The 14,856-nt window shown below is 56.2% G+C and overlaps 1 protein-coding gene across 1 annotated transcript in view; it reads right to left on the bottom strand.

Annotated features, from left to right (window-relative positions):
- Positions 1-14,856, bottom strand: part of ETV4 (ETS variant 4) — an 18,537-nt gene that overhangs the window by 1,229 nt on the left and 2,452 nt on the right. The window contains exons 3-10 of the mRNA XM_021712466.1: positions 6,863-6,916; positions 5,162-5,288; positions 4,247-4,402; positions 3,774-4,027; positions 1,332-1,406; positions 1,119-1,187; positions 738-910; positions 405-506 (exon numbers count right to left, since the gene is read on the bottom strand). Coding sequence (XP_021568141.1) covers positions 405-506; positions 738-910; positions 1,119-1,187; positions 1,332-1,406; positions 3,774-4,027; positions 4,247-4,402; positions 5,162-5,288; positions 6,863-6,916 — 1,010 coding nt within the window. The remainder of the gene's footprint in view (positions 1-404; positions 507-737; positions 911-1,118; positions 1,188-1,331; positions 1,407-3,773; positions 4,028-4,246; positions 4,403-5,161; positions 5,289-6,862; positions 6,917-14,856) is intronic.

A 14,856-nucleotide genomic window follows, 5' to 3' on the forward strand; every position in this document is an offset into this window, starting at 1 on the left:
AGTCTCATTCTGTCGCCCAGGCTGGAGTGCAGCGGCACACTCAGAGCCACCCCAGCGCCGGCCTGCTGGGCTCAGGCGATGCTTCTACCTCAGCCTTCCAAGTACCTGGAACTACAGGCGTGCACCACCATGCTCAGCTAATTTTTCGATTTTCTGTAGAGTCGAGGCCTCGCCATGTTGCCCAGGCTGGTCTCGAACCCATGGGCTCAGGCCATCCTCTCTCCTGCACCTCCCAAACTGCTGGGATGACAAGCATGAGCCACCGTTCCTGGCCTGACTGGTTCTTCCTCTGCTTCTACAGACTGGCTGATAGTGCTCCTGCCATCCCCCCATCACCCTCCCACAGCCACTGCTCCACCACCCCCACTGCCACCACTGCCCTGGGCCTGGACCCTCAGCCCCACCTTCTGCATGATGCCTTTCTCATAGTAGTATCGGAGCGAGCGGCTGAGCTTGTCATAGTTCATGGCCGGCCGGTTCTTCTGGATGCCCCAGAGCCTGGCGACCTGGAAACAACAGTTTGGGGTGGAGGCGCTGCCTCAACAGAGTTGAAAAAGTGGGAGTCGGGTCTGAAAGAGCACTTGAAATTCTGCACGTTGTGCTAAGCTGGCCTGCGGCTAAGCCCCAGGCTCGGGTGTGGTAAGAGTCCAGGCAAGGACTGGGGAGGGTCAAGACACCCCATGTCCTCTCCTGGCCCCACGGCCATTGGTGGAAGGGAGGACACGGGAGGGGCCCACCTCTTCGGGCTCAATGAGCTTGAACTCCATCCCCCTGCCCGTCCAGGCAATGAAATGGGCATTCGTGGGGTCGTCCAGCAGGGCCACCAGGAACTGCCACAGCTGCAAGGCACCCCGGCGCTGGTAGGGGGGCCCCTCTCGGAACATGCCAACCCCTTCCTGCTTGATGTCTCCTGGGGAACACGGAAATAGAGCACGGGGTTTGTGGGCCCCTGATCCCCCATGCCCCTTTCCCCATCCCCGGGGCGTCTCCTCAGGCCCCTTCCCATGTGGTCCCCCCTCTCGAGACAGTGACGTGCACCGTGGTTCCTGCAGGGACACAGCACAGCCAGAGCACGTGGAGCACACCCTGACCGTCCCACGAACAGCTGCTCCTCTGACCTTCAAATTTCTCAGGGACGACGCAGACATCGTCCGGGAAGGGCCGCAGAGGTTTCTCGTAGCCATAGCCTTGTGGGGGAAGTTGGGGGACACTCAGGCCTGGAGCTCCCCAATGAGTCCGGAGGGACTCCTGGCCAGGGAGACCCTCCCCCGTGGCGTGGTTCCTTCCCACAACGTGGAGGGCTTGGCAGGGGCAGAAAGGGGATACCTTACCCATGGCCCCATCCCCTGGAGAGGGCCCGGAGAAGCCCTCTGTGTGGAGGTACACTGAGGCGCACCCCGTGACATCTGTGGGGAGGAAAGGGCAACATTACAGGTGGCTGAGGCCGGGCTGGGGACAGGGAGGGGAAAGTTCTGCACAAATCCAAGAGCTTCTTCCTGCCAGCCTGCTTTCCAGTGACTTCCCTTCCTGGGAGCTGCCCACCCAACCCCAGGGGAAGTCCGCCCAGAGGGAGCGCGAGGCTCCAGCCCCTGGGCTGAGAGCTGGGGCAGAGGGCAGGGCAGGCCTGGCAGCGACCGGACCGGGCGCCGTGTTCACAAGGCCCAGGATTCCAGGGAGCAGCTGCTTCCTGAGCTCAGGGGGAGGAGGGGGTGAGATGAGCCTCCGGGGAGAGTGTCGGGTGTCCTGAGCCTCCCCGGAGTGGGCAAGCGTCCGGTCTGCAGGTCAGGTTCCCGGCCCTGAGCGTGTGAGGGACAGGCAGAAACATCCGGCGCTCGCCTGCGCCATCGGGGGAAGAGGCGGGCTGGGGCCGTGCCTTTCCAGGCGCTCAGCAGGGCACGTTCCGCTCCACTCCGTAGGGCAGAAACCTCCCCAGCCACCTAAAGGCGGCTACGTGAGGCCACGCGGTCCAGTTCCAACCCCGCCCCGCCCCGCCCGCACTCCCATCACTCCCACCTATGAACGAGGCGCCGGCGAAACCCGACACCTCTGGGAGGCGGCAGGAGGGTGGGCGCACTCGTGCCTCCATTTTGTGAATGGAATTCCCGACTCCATTCGGGAGGCGCCGGGGGGAGGGGCGGGAATTCAAGGGCAAGTAACACGATCCACTCCTCCGGCGCGCAGCCTGCGAAGGTCGTGGCGAGAGCGCCTCCCTCCTCCTCCTCTCCCTGCTCCCTGCCAAGCCAGGCTCAGCCGGTATCCTGCACTTAAGGACAGAAGCACCCATCCGGTTCCCACCCGCGCAGCCTGGGGTCTGTGGTCCATGCCCTGCCCTGAAAGACTGCGGGCACCAGGAAAAGAAAAATTCTCAAGTTGTAGCCGGCTCTGAGCCTACGCTAACCTGAATTTTGTGTGTGTGTGGATCAGGTCTTATTCTGTCGCCCAGGCTGAAGTGCAGTGACAAAATCACAGCTCGCTGCAGCCTTGACCTCCTGGGGTCTAGCGATCTTTCTGCCTGAGCCTCCTGAGTAGCTGGGGCTACAGGCACGTGCCACCATGCTTGGCTGATTTTTTTATTTTATTTTTTTGTAGAGGAGAGGTCCTGCTATGTTGCTCAGGCTGGTTTCACATTACTTGGGCTCAAGCGATCCTCCTGCCTTGGCCTCCTCGGGTGTTGGGATTACAGGGGTGAGCCACTGCACAGGGCCTGAATTTATTGTTTTTCTTTTTTCGAGTCAGAGTCTCATTCTGCCACCCAGGCTGGAGTGCAGGGGCATGCTCGGCCACTGCAGCCTTGACCTGCTGGGCTCAGCCTTCCAAATAGCTAGAACTACTGGTGCACACCACCACACCCAACTCATTTTTTTATTTAGTGTAGAGACGAGGGCTCACCAAGTTGCCCAGGGTGGTCTCGAACTCCTGGGCTCAGGCAATCCTCTCACCTTGGCCTTCCAAAGTGCTGGGATTACAGGCTTGAGCCACCACACCTGGCCTCCGAATTTATTTTTCCAATGCAAGTTTACAGATAACTCAGATTTGAAGCTAATAACAACGTCACAAGGGCCAGAAGAAAAGAGAAGGCTGTGTTTCCTGGGCCCCTCCTAACTGAGCACAGCCCTCCCTCGGTGCATGGTGCCTTGAACTACAGCTATTCCTGAACACGGCTGAGTGCGTCTCCCTCAGGTCAACAGCCAGGTGGAACTAAAATTACAGCAGCCCCTGCTTCCGCTTCAGCTCGGGCCTGGCTGCTGGACCACCCATCAACCAGAGGCTCAAACAGGTCGTGGAAACCACATATTAGCGGGAAGGATAAGCCTGGCTAGTTTCAAGTTCACGGTCCTCTTCATTCAAATCCCTTTGTATTTTTAAACTTCTCTAGGGACAGGGACCAGTGGCACATCCTATTCATCCCTGCGCCCTTCAACTCCTCACATTCCTATTCCTGTCACAGTGGTGTGGTCTTAGTAGGTCATTAAACCCTCAACCACCTGCTAAATACAAAGCAAGGCCTTATTATCTTTCCTGATAAGTCACAAGCGACCTGAGGGCGGGATCTACATACATCCCCCAACCTTTGGATAAATTTGCTGATTGAAAAATGACAATTTTTTGAAACTATGAATAAAGGTGAGTGGGTGGGTTGGATGTACGGAACGGCAAACAGATGGACAGGAAGGCAAAAAGCTCTTGGAACCTTGCGTCTGGCCCCGTGCCAGCCCACCTGGCAAGCCCACAGACGTTCCTTCGCGCCCCCCTCCCCGCCCCCAGCCTCTTACCTGAGTCGTAGGCGAAGTCCGTCTGCTCCTGTTTGATTACCACCCCCGCCCCTGGGTACCTGTGCCCACTGACCCCACCCTGGCCCGCCTGCTCGTATAGGGGATCGTGGTATTCCTGCTTGAAGCTCTGCTGGGGGTAGGGCGGGCAGGGCTCAGACAGCTGGTGTTGGTAGGGGGCTGGGAGGGGCTCCCGGCCCCCTCCCTGAGAAGATGTGAAGGAGTGGCAGACGTCCGGGGGCTGCTGGAAGACAGAGCTGGGTGTGGTCGGAGGGGGAGAGAAGAGAGTCCGCAGTGAGCCCCCCAGAGCCTGTCGCTCCCAGGCTGCGGGTAGGCTCTGGAGTGTGATGGGGGGAAGGGCGCCAGTTTCCCTTCCTCCCCGCCTCCCTCCACTGGGTCTCTATGGAGAACATTGGGGCTTGAGGAAAAACTGGCGAGGCTGGGCCCATAGGCCGTGGGTCTCCCTGTCTCCTTACCTGTGTTCCCCGAGGTACCCGTGGCCAGGGTGGGGCTGGGAGGGGCCGGAGGATCTCAGGAAACTCCGTTGTTCTGCCCGGGAAAAGGGCCGCAGGGGCGACTGTCCGGGGGCGGCGGGGGACTTGATGGCGATTTGTCTGGGGGGGTCATAGGCACTGGAGTTGTGGGGGAGACAGGGGTGAGGAGACAGAGGAGCTGGGAGGCGTCTTTGAGCCCTTCATCCCCAGGGAAGGGAGGGCACGGCAGAGTATGGAAGAAGGCCAGAGGCAACGGCAGGAGCCACAGACTCAGCCTCAGGTGGATTCTCTTTCTCCTTCCATCAAGTCTGAATTCGGACCTAATCTTTTTTTTTTTTGAGTTGGAGTCTCACTCTGTCGCCCAGACTGCTGGGCTCCTGCGATCCTTCCGCCTCAGCCTTCCAAGTAGCTGGAACTACAGGCGCGCACTACCACGCCCGGCTAATTTTTTGATTTATTGTAGAGATGAGGTCTCCCCAAGTTGCCTGGGCTGGTCTCGAACCTGCGGGCTCAGGCAATCCACTCACCTCGGCCTCCCAAAGTGCTAGGATGACAGGCTGAGCCATCGAGCCCGGCCAGGGCCTAATCTTGAGAACGCCTCTCCCCAGCCCAAAGCAACTGGCTTGGGTGAGACAGGGGTCCTTTGAGTGAAAACAGACTGCTGTGGCCTTGACATGCACCCAGAGGCCCTCTGCTCCACTTTGCATCCTGACAGAGGAAAACCAGCTGTTTTGTTCCCTTACAGCAGCCAGGAAGTCCTTTCTGTTGTCTAACTTGCACCTCGACTGCTGCCGGCGTGCCCACGACGCCTGCCGGCCTCCCACCTCCCCAACCCCAGAGCACCTCATCCTCCTGGTGTTCTTGCTCACCCTTCACCAGGGTCAGGCCGGAGCTCACCTGGAATAAAGGCACTGCTCGCCATGGTGGTAGGGCAGTGGCAGCTTTCTGCTGCAAGACAGGGCTGGGTCTGTGTGGGGACTCTGGGGCTCCTTCTTGATCCTGGTAGTGGGACTGTGGAACGCTACTGAGGGGGCAGAGAAGACCAGAACTTGTCACGGGAGGCAGGCAGGGCTCCCAACAGCTTCTGCCCCTGGGTGCTGGCTGGGTGGCCACCCGGCCTCCCCTCCCCTCCCCGCATGTCGGCTTTCTGAGACCCAGAGTCACTCTAAGAACACGTCACGTGACGTCTCGTTCTACACATCCGACCCACGCCCAAAATCAGTCAGAGAAACTTTCTGAAGTTCAACGTTGAACACAACCCCAAACCCCACGGAACACGTTGGAAGGGTGAGTGCCTCCAACCTTGGGCCTGTGGTTTTCCTGAACACCTTAGAAAACTCCAAGGAAGGGAAATGTGTGCTTATTTGGGGATATACAGCATCTTTCTTTTTCTGGTTAAGGTTGGAGATCAGCCTGCTTGAATGTCAGCTGAACCCCGTGAGACACAAGCTCCTCGTTCTCTGGGAAGAACACTGGCCTTTCCTGTGGCCCCTGCTGGGTCCCCAAACTCCAGCCACAGGACTGAGCAGCAGAGGTGGTTCCAAGCCAAGGGTGAGACTCAGTCTTCCCGCGGCCCGGGCAGACGGCCCTGCCTGTACGCCACTGCTCTGCGCTCTGCTCTTTTGATTCTTCGTGCCCTGTTTCATTTCTTCGGTGAAGACACTTGAGAGCAAAACATCTGACATTCAAGCAGAGTTTCTCAACAGTGGCACCATTGCATTTGGTCCGGGTAATGTATTTATTTATTTTACTTTTCAGAGACGGGTCTCACTATGCTGCCCAGGATGGTCTCCAGCTCCTGGCCTCCTCGGCCTCCCAAGATGCTGGGATTACAGGTATGAGCCACTGCGCTCAGCCTAGGCCAGATGATTTTGTGCATTGTGGGGGGTTGTCCTGAGCATTGTAGGATGCTTTCAGTAGCATCCTGGCCTCTACCCGTCGGCTGCCAGTAGCACCCCACCCTCAGTTTTGACAACCAGAAGTGTCTACAGACATTGCCAAATGTCTCCTGGGGAGCGCGAAATCACCATGAAAGTAACTTAGAACATTAGAACTGGGCCTGGGACCTGATAAACTGGTCCAAGCCTTACATAGAGGGCCAGAGAGACAGTGTCTGCTCTAAGGTCACACAGTTTGACAGGGCAAGCCCCAAATTTGAACCAGTCTTCACCTCCCAGTCACTGCCCTGGTCTTCGAAGCCAGACCCAAGAATGAGATGTGACCTTCACCTTTCTCTTTCCTGTTTTTGAGCTGGAGTCTCAATCTGTTGCCCAGGCTGGAATCCAGTGGCACGCTCACGGCCACCGCAGCCTCGACCTATTGGGCTTCCGCGATCCTTCTGCTTCAGCCTCCCAAGAAGCTGGGACTACAGGTGCGCACCACCACACCTAATTTTTTGTAGAGCTGAGGTTTCCCTATGTTGCCTAGGCTGGTCTCAAACTCCTAGGATCAAGCAATCTTCCCTCCTCTGGCTCCCAAAGTGCTAGGATTACAGGCATGAGCCACCGTGCCCTTTTCTTGAGGAGAGAAAAGCTGATCAGTGATCTTCTGTCCGACATTTCCACCCTTCCCCATGCCCTCTCCCAGGGCTCTACTCACAGTTTTCTGAATGGAAATCAGGAACGAACTGCTCATCACTGTCTGGTACCTGAGCTGCGGAGAGAGGTCAGAGGTGAGTCTGGGATGGGGGCCCAGGCCGACGGTCCCCCAGGAGGCCCCTTTGCTGCAGCCCTGCAGATTGGCACCTGCCCAGAAGGGGACAACAGCCTTCTTTAGACCAAAAGCCGTGCCACCCCAGGTCCCAGAACCCTTCAGCTCTGGCTTCTGCTGACCCAGGAGGGAAGGCTGTGTGTTCCCAGAACCCGTCTGGGCAGATTTCAGAGTCTCCCGAGACGCACTGTCTTCATTTCCTCCATTTTTCTAAAGTGCAGACAGCCCCACCCCTCCAAGTTTACACAGAACTCCCAGCAGTCACATCTGGGATGGGCCAGCATTACAAGCAGTGGGAGCCTGTGGATTCAGATTCACCCAAGAGGAGATTCTGAATCTGGGCTGGGCACAGGAATCTGCATTTTAAACAGCCTCCCGGGTGACTTGGGAAGGATGAGTTCTAGAGCCTGGAAAGGAGATGTAGGAAAGAGGGAGGTTTAGGAGAGGTGAGCACAGGGTGATGGTGGTGCGCACCTGTAGTCCCAGTTTCTCAGGAGGCTGAGGTGGGAGGATGGCTTGAGGCCAGGAGTTCGAGATCCGCCTGGGCAACATAGCGAGACCTCATTTGTCTCAAAAAAGAGGACAGTTGGCCGGACGCAGTGGCTCAGCCTGTCATCCCAGCACTTTGGGAGACCGAGACAAGAGGATTGCCTGAGTCCAGGGGTTTGAGACCAGGTTGGGCAACTTGGTGAGACCTCGGCTCTACAAAAAAAAAAAAAATCACAAAAGCTAGCTGGGCATAGTGGCATGCGTCTGTAGGTGCAGCTACTTGGAAGGCTGAAGCAGAAGGATCACCAGAGTCCTGCAGGTCGAGGCTGCGGTGGCCGGGAGCGGCCACTGCACTCCAGCCTGGGCGACAGAGTGAGACTCCAACTTAAAAAAAAAAAAAACAAGAGGGCAGGGAGACAACAATGGGAGAGGAGGAGGATGATGCTGGGGGCAGGGAACCATTGTAGGAGGCAGGGGACACTGGCTGGGGACACAGATGCCTCCTCCCTCCCTTTGATGTCCAGTCAAAGGCATCCCAAGCCTGGAGGTCTGAGGAGCTCACCTGAGCGCCAGGTGCTGGAGCTGGGTTTGGGAACAGGCAGGAAAACTAACACAGAACAGCAGCTCACCCATGGTGTCTAACCTGGATTCGGACTTTGATTCTAGTTTTTATTTTGTTGTGAGTTGGAGTCTCACTCTGTTGCCTAGGCTGGAGTGCAGTGGCGTACTCACAGCCACCGCAGCCTTGACCTGCTGGGCTGAGGCGAGCCTTCCGCCTCAGCCTTCCAAGTAGCTGGAACTACAGGCGATTGCCACCATGCCTGGCTAATTTTTTTTTTTTTTTTTGCTTTATTGTAGAGATGAGGTCTTGCCAAGTTGTCCAGGCTGTTCTTCAGGAAATCCTCTCACCTCAGCCTACCAAAGTGCTGAGGATTTCCAGTTTTTATTGTGGCCTCCCAGAAGGAGGCTTCTTAAGCAGGTGTACAGCTGAGTACTCCCTCGATCCCAGAGTCTCTGCCCACTTTGTCCTTCTCTCAACAATGAATAGATCACAGCCCGGAGGGGAAGGGTAGACACCAAGAACTTCCTGATAGTCTGGGAAGAGAGAGGTTCTAAGGTGATGCAATGAAATCTGTTCCTTGGACTGGTGTCTGATTGGACAATGAGGAAACTGATGGATAAAATGCCCAGAGAGTTCAGAATGGTTGGAGAACACCTCCGCACCCCTGTACAAACACACGCCCATCTCTTCCACGTCCCCCAAGCCGAGGTTCCACCATTTATTAGTATGTGGATTTCAGCCGCAGCCTCTACCCCCAACGCCCCCGTTTCCCTTCTTCCCTCCCACAGCCGTCCCAGTGATCTTTGATAGCAGAAATCGAACGACTTCCCTCTTGTTTAAAGCATGAAATCCAAACTCTCACCCTTGGCCTCCAAGGTCCAAGATGAGGCCTCGCCTGCCTCCCTGACCTGCCTCTCCCAGTCAGCCTCCACTCCAGCCCTCAAACCTGCTGAGCTCATTCTCTCTTCCCCAAATCTTTGCCCCCACCTTTTCCTGGGCATCAAGGACTTAGCTCCCTTAGACATCTCTTCAGAGGCCTCCTCTGCACCTCCAAACCAAAATGGTCCCTCCTGGTTCTCTGCATCTGTTTGTTTTTTTTGCCCCAGCACACACTGTTCCTGCGCTTATTAACTCACATTCCCGTGTTTCCTGCCCCTCTCCTCCACCAGAAAGCCAAGCTCCGTGAGGGTGGTGCTTTCCGTGTCTTGTTCATCTGATGTGCCAGGGTCTGGCTCTGAGCAGACATCGAAGTATTTTTTGCTGACCATGTGAATAAACATATGATGACCCCGCATCCTCAGGCTGGTGGGAGCCGGCACGATGGGTCTGGGAGTGTGAGCCGAAGCGACCCTGACCAACCTGGTCTTCCCTCACAAGGCAGCCTTCCCCACCCCACACCAGTCAGCGCTGGAGGCAGATCCTCCCTGGGAAAGCGCATTTTTTTTTGAGTCGGATTCTCACTCTGTCACCCAGGCTAGAGTGCAGTGGCACACTCACAGCCACTGCAGCCTCGACCTGCTGGGCTCAGGTGATCCTTCCGCCTCAGCCTTCCGAGTAGCTGGAACCACAGGCACGCGCCACCACATCTGGCTAATTTTTTGATTTGTTGTAGAGACGACGAGGCCTCGTCAAGTTGCCCAGGCTGGTCTCGAACCTCTGGACTTAGGCAATCCTCTTGTCCTGGCCTCCCAAAGTGCTGGGATTACAGGCTTGAGTCAGCATGCGGGGTCAGGGAAAGCGTATCTTACAAGGGGTGGTGATAAGTTGTTTGGCAGAAAGATTCTTCACCAACTGGTTTTAAGTTTCAGAGGTGCCAAGTACTTTTTAATTTTTATTTTAGAGATAGAATCTCACTTTGTCACCCCAGATGGAGTGCAGTGGCACGATCAGAGCTCACTGCAGCCTCAACCTCCTGGGCTCAAGTGATCCTCCTGCCTCAGCCTCGCAAAGTATTGGGACTACAGCCATGCACCACCACACCCAGGTAATTAAAAAATTTTTTTGTGAGTAGAGACAGGGTCTCGCTATGTTGCTTAAGTTAGTCTCAAACTCCTGGCTTCAAGCGATCCTCCTGCCTAGGCCTGCAGAGTGCTGGGATTATAGGTGTGAGGCACCACATCCAGCCCCCCAAGTGCTTTTAAATACAGGTTTATAGAAAGTTGATTTGTTAACAGAAAGATTGGGGAGAGGGAGTTTAAGAATCATGAGTTGGCCAGCACGGTGGCTCAGTCTAATCCCAGCACTTTGGGAGGCCGAGGCAAGAGGATTGCCTTAGCCCGTGGGTTCGAGACCCATCCGGGCAACGTGGCGAGACCTCATTTCTACAATAAATCACAAAAACTAGCCAGGTATGGTGGCGTGTGTCTGTAGTTCCAGCTATTTGGGAGGCTGAGGCAGAAGGATCGCCGGAGTTCAGCAGGTCGAGGTTGCGGTGGCCAGGAGCGTGCCACTGCATTCCAGCCTGGGCAACAGAGTGAGACTCCAACTCAACAACAAAAAAAAAGGGAATCAGGAGCCAGCAGCAGCTGAAGGAGGACTTACGACAACTCAAAATCACACAATTATTGATCAAATAAATCAAGGGGACACAAAATCCCATGATAAAAACACACAGCCGGGACATATCTTTTCAGGAGCCCAACCTGGTACAGAAGCAGCCATTCTCCAATGGGTCTGATTCAAGTGTCACCTGGGCGTTATTAAAAACAGATTCCACGCTAGGCACGGTGGCTCACACCTGTAATCCCAGCACTTTGGGAGGCTGAGCAAGAGGATTGCCTGAGCCCAGGGGTTCAAGATCAGCCTAGGCAATTTGGTGAGACCTCGTCTCTACGATAAATAAAAAATTAGCCAGGTGTGGTGGCATGCGCCTGTGATTCCAGCTACTTGGAAGGCTGAGGTGAAAGGACTGCCTGAGCCCAGCAAGTCAAGGCTGTGTTGACCATGAGAGTGCCAGTGAATTCCAGACTGGGTGACACAGTGAGACTAACCCTCAAAAACCAAAACCAAGCCGGGCTCGGTGGCTCAGCCTGTAATCCCGCGCCTTGGGAGACTGAGGTGAGTGGATTGCCTGAGCCCACGGGTTCGACTTGGTGCGACCTCATCTCTACAATAAATAAATAAAAAAAAAAGAAAAAGCCAGGTGTGGTAGCACGCGCCTGTAGTTCCAGCTACTTGGAAGGCTGAGGCGGAAAGATCGCCGGAGCCCAGCAGGTCGAGGCTGCGGTGGCCGGGAGCAGCCACTGCACTCCAGTCTGGGCGACAGAGTGAGACTCCAACTAAAAAAAAAAACAAAAAAAACAGATTTCAGTCGTGAGTGGTGGCTCACACCTGTAATCCAACACTTCGGGAAGCTGAGGTGGGAGGACTGCTTGAGCCCAGGAGTTTGAGACCAGCCTGCTCAACAGAGAGAGATCTCATCTCTACAAAAAATTTAAAAGAAAAAAAAAATTAACTGGATGTGGTGGCGTGCGCCTGAAGTTCCAGCTATTCAGGAGGCTGAGACGGAAGGATCGCTTGAGCCCAGGAAGCTGAGGCTTCTGTAGCCACAATCGTACCACTACACTCCAGCCTGGGCGATAGAGTGAGACCCTGACTAAAAACAAAAGCAAAAAAACAAAACAGATTCCCAGTCCTCTCCTTTGGAATGGAGAGCCCTACTCCATAGGTCCGATGGGGTCCAAGTATCAGCATTTTTTTTTTTTTTTGAGTTGGAGTCTCACTCCATTGCCCGGACTGGAGTGCACTGGCACACTCCTGGCCACTGCAGCCTTGACCTGCTGGGTTCTGGCGATCCTTCCGCCTCAGCCTTCTGAGTAGCAGGAACTACAGGCGCGCGCTACCACGCCCGGCTAGTTTTTGATTTATCGTAGAGAGGAGGTCTCATCAAGTTGCCCAGGAGAGTCTCGAACCTGCGGGTTCAGGCAATCCTCTTGTCTCGGCCTCCCAAAGTGCTGGGATTACAGGCTGAGCCACCGAGCCTGGCCAGCATTTTTAAAATTGTTTTCATTTTTTAGAGACAGGGTCTCCCTTTGTTTCCTAGGCTAGAGTACTCACTACGGCCTTGACCTCCTGGACTCAGGCAATTCTCCCCTCAGCCCCCAGAGTGGTTGGGACTATAGGTGTGTGCCACAGCCCCAGCATCTGCATTTTTTTTTTTTTGAGTTGAAGTCTCACTCTGTCACCCAGGCTGGAGGACAGTGGCACGTTCCCGGCCACCGCAGCCTCGACCTGCTGGGCTCAGACAATCTTTCTGCCTCAGCCTGCCAAGTAGCCAGAACTACAGACACGCACCACCATGCCCAGCTAAGCATCTGCATTTTTAACAGGCTCCCTTGGTGGCCCTTAAAAATAGGCATGTTCGGGGCTGGGCGCAATGGCTCATGTCTGTAATCCCAGCATTATGGGAGGCGGAGGCGAGAGGACTGCCTGAGCCCAGGGGTTCGAGACCAGGCTGGGCAACTTGGCGAGACCTCGTCTCTACAATAAATAAAAAAAAAAATCAGCCAGACGTGGTGCCACATGCCACATACTTGGAAAGCTGAGGCAGAAGGATCGCCTGCAGCTTGAGGCTGCAGCTTGAGGTTGCAGTGGCTGTGGGTGTGCCACTGCACTCCAGCCTGGGCAACAGAGTGAGACTTCCACTCAGAAAAATAAAACAAACAGCAGGCTTGCTTGGGAAACCCCGGATAAAGGGAAGGAGGCAAACCTGCTTAGCCGCCCAGGGTTGCAAATCCAGAGCTCATCCACGCTGTGCCCTCCGGCCCAGTCATGGGCAACACCCCCAGGGTGGCAGGAAGAGGGATGATGGGAGCAGCATCTCCCTCCCTGCTACCTACCTAGGCAGGAAGGGTCCCGAGGGCAGGGGTGGTGCAGAACCTCGGGGTGGCTAACGTACACGCCCCCCCCCAGGCCTCATTAACTACCAGTTTCCACTGAGGTAACGGGCTAGGGGCATCTCTTGCTGGCATCACTGGCTGGAGAACAGAGGGCCTCAGTGTCACCTTGCCTCTTCTCCTGCCTGGGGCCTGAAGGCTTGACCCCAAGTCCCAGAGGAGGCCTCCCCCAGGACACCTCCTTCCAGAGTCGGGAGAAATCAGCTCCCTTCGGCACCACCCCCAAACACCGGTCTTCTCCCCAGGGGCAGGCCAGGGCCCTCCATCACCAGACTCGACAAGACAGAAATAGGAGCCTGAGCCTTGCGTTCCTGGAGAGCAGGGGAATTTTTAATTACCATGTTTGGTCTTGAGCGTATGCCACTCTATTTATTTGTTGACTCGGCTGAGTTTTGGCTGCCAAGTCAGCGTGCCAGGGTCCGTCCCCAGCTTTGTGCTGGCACTGAGGTGGAGTCTGTCTGCCTGGGGACAAGGCAGAGGGAGTGGGCAAAGTGCCCGGCCGGCACAACACCCAGAGAGAAAGAGAACTTTAAGGACCGTCCCTATTCCTCCGACCGGAGTGTTGGGAAAAGGAGGCGCACGGGGGGCCTCCAAGCTGGCCTCCAGAAGACCTGGGAGGTGCAAACAGAAGCAGCAAAGCCCACCGTGGATCAGCCACCCGCGCCTGCCATGCACGGCCCTTCGCCCTCTCCCCAGGGCCCAATCCTGGGGTGAAGGGGTGAAGGGGTGGAGGCGTCCTCCGGAGCGGCTGCTCCATTGTGTCCCCTACCCCACCCCCACCCTGGAGCCTCTGTACTGGAAGGAACCAGTTCTCTCTCTGTAGAGGGGACTTCTGTCCCCGGCAGCCTTCTGGAAGAGGAAGGGACAGGAAGATGGAGGAGGCAGCACCTTCGTTGGGAAGAACCAGGGAGGGAGGAACCTCGTCTTTCCCTAGACAGGCCGAGGACCCCCGTGCATGCGTGGAGTCACACACGCAGGGCTGCACACGCCCCAATTCCTTTTACTTCACTCTTGTGGCAACACGGCAGTCCCGCGTGAAAAGCACCCTCCCTGCACGCCCTCTGCACACGGGGTCTCCTTTTGGACCCACGGATATGATAGGGGAAAGCCAAAAGGCGAAGGACTGGAGCCCTTGGAAGAGGGCTAGGGAGCAGTGGTTTTTGAGGAAAGGGGGGCACAGACCTGTCCCTCTGAGTATCTGATGGAAGCGATGAATCATTCTCTTCCTAGAAAAATCCTACACCTTTGTGTACAGTGCACCCCCAACAATTTCACCCACAGGATCAGAGGGACCAGGGACCTCTGCCACCTATCCACAGGGCTCCTGGGAGTTCACAGACCCCATCCTCACACAAAAGACAGACACAGCCCAGGGTCAGTGGTCCCTGCTACCAAAGAAATCAGAAAATCATTGTCCCTGCGAGTTCAAGGCTCCTGACAAGCTCACAAGGGAGCCCTCCACCACGACCAGCACGTCTTTGACCACCGCCATACGCATCTTGGGCTCAGCCTGCCTGAGCCAGGGTCTCCCGGTAGCAGCCTGGTTCTTTCCCCAAGGCGTCAGCAGATCCCAGGCTCCCCAAAATCAGACACACCCTCCTCGCCTCACTTATCCCCCTCTGTCCAGAAAAACCCCAACCCCCAAAATCTGTGAGCCACAGAGCCCCACTCTCACTCACCCCCACTGCTCAGACACATGACACAGAACCCGCAACCACACCAGCGTCTCTCTCCACCTGCCCAGGTCCAACCTGGGCATGGCTGAATGCAGAATCTTCACGGCCCCACCCACGTCACAAAGACCTGCAGCTCCTCTCCAAATTGGGGCTTTGGAGAAACCAAGCTGAGGGAGGAGGGAGGGAGGGTGGGCTCTGGCCCCCATTCCTCCCAATGCGTCCCACCACTGGCAGGTTTCCAAAGGAGCTAGTCCCTCCCTG

The sequence above is a fragment of the Carlito syrichta genome, unplaced genomic scaffold (assembly GCF_000164805.1).
Source record: "Carlito syrichta isolate Samal-C Ts95f unplaced genomic scaffold, Tarsius_syrichta-2.0.1 Scaffold303290, whole genome shotgun sequence".
NCBI lineage: Eukaryota > Metazoa > Chordata > Mammalia > Primates > Tarsiidae > Carlito > Carlito syrichta.